This window comes from Buceros rhinoceros, unplaced genomic scaffold (assembly GCF_000710305.1).
Source record: "Buceros rhinoceros silvestris isolate BGI_N320 unplaced genomic scaffold, ASM71030v1 scaffold32085, whole genome shotgun sequence".
NCBI lineage: Eukaryota > Metazoa > Chordata > Aves > Bucerotiformes > Bucerotidae > Buceros > Buceros rhinoceros.
In genome coordinates, this window is record NW_010411623.1 from 3,743 (window position 1) to 4,032 (window position 290).

General features: G+C 67.2%; 1 protein-coding gene across 1 annotated transcript in view; it reads left to right on the top strand.

The window, feature by feature from the left end:
- Nucleotides 1–76, top strand: part of LOC104493408 (histone H2B, gonadal-like) — a 1,139-nt gene extending 1,063 nt beyond the window's left edge. The window contains exon 3 of the mRNA XM_010136079.1: nucleotides 5–76. Coding sequence (XP_010134381.1) covers nucleotides 5–76 — 72 coding nt within the window. The remainder of the gene's footprint in view (nucleotides 1–4) is intronic.
- Nucleotides 77–290: the final 214 nt, after the last annotated feature.

The window sequence follows — 290 nt, forward strand, 5'->3', positions numbered from 1 at the left end:
GATCCCAGGCGAGATGGACAAGCAGGCAGTCTCCGAGGGCACCAAGGCTGTCACCAAGTACACCAGCAGCAAGTGACCGGCTGGGCCCTGGGAAAGTCCCGCTGCACCGGCTGGGACCCAATAAAATTCTGCTGCATCTACCAGCCCGTGTCTGTCGTGGTGCCGGGGGTGGCTGCCGGAGCTCGGGGGCTGCGCTTCGTGCCAGTGGGTGCCACGGGAGTGCTCCTCCGCTGAGCACCAGCTGGGGAGCTGGGGCTGCTGCCGGGGTCGGATCCTGCAGCTCGGGCTGG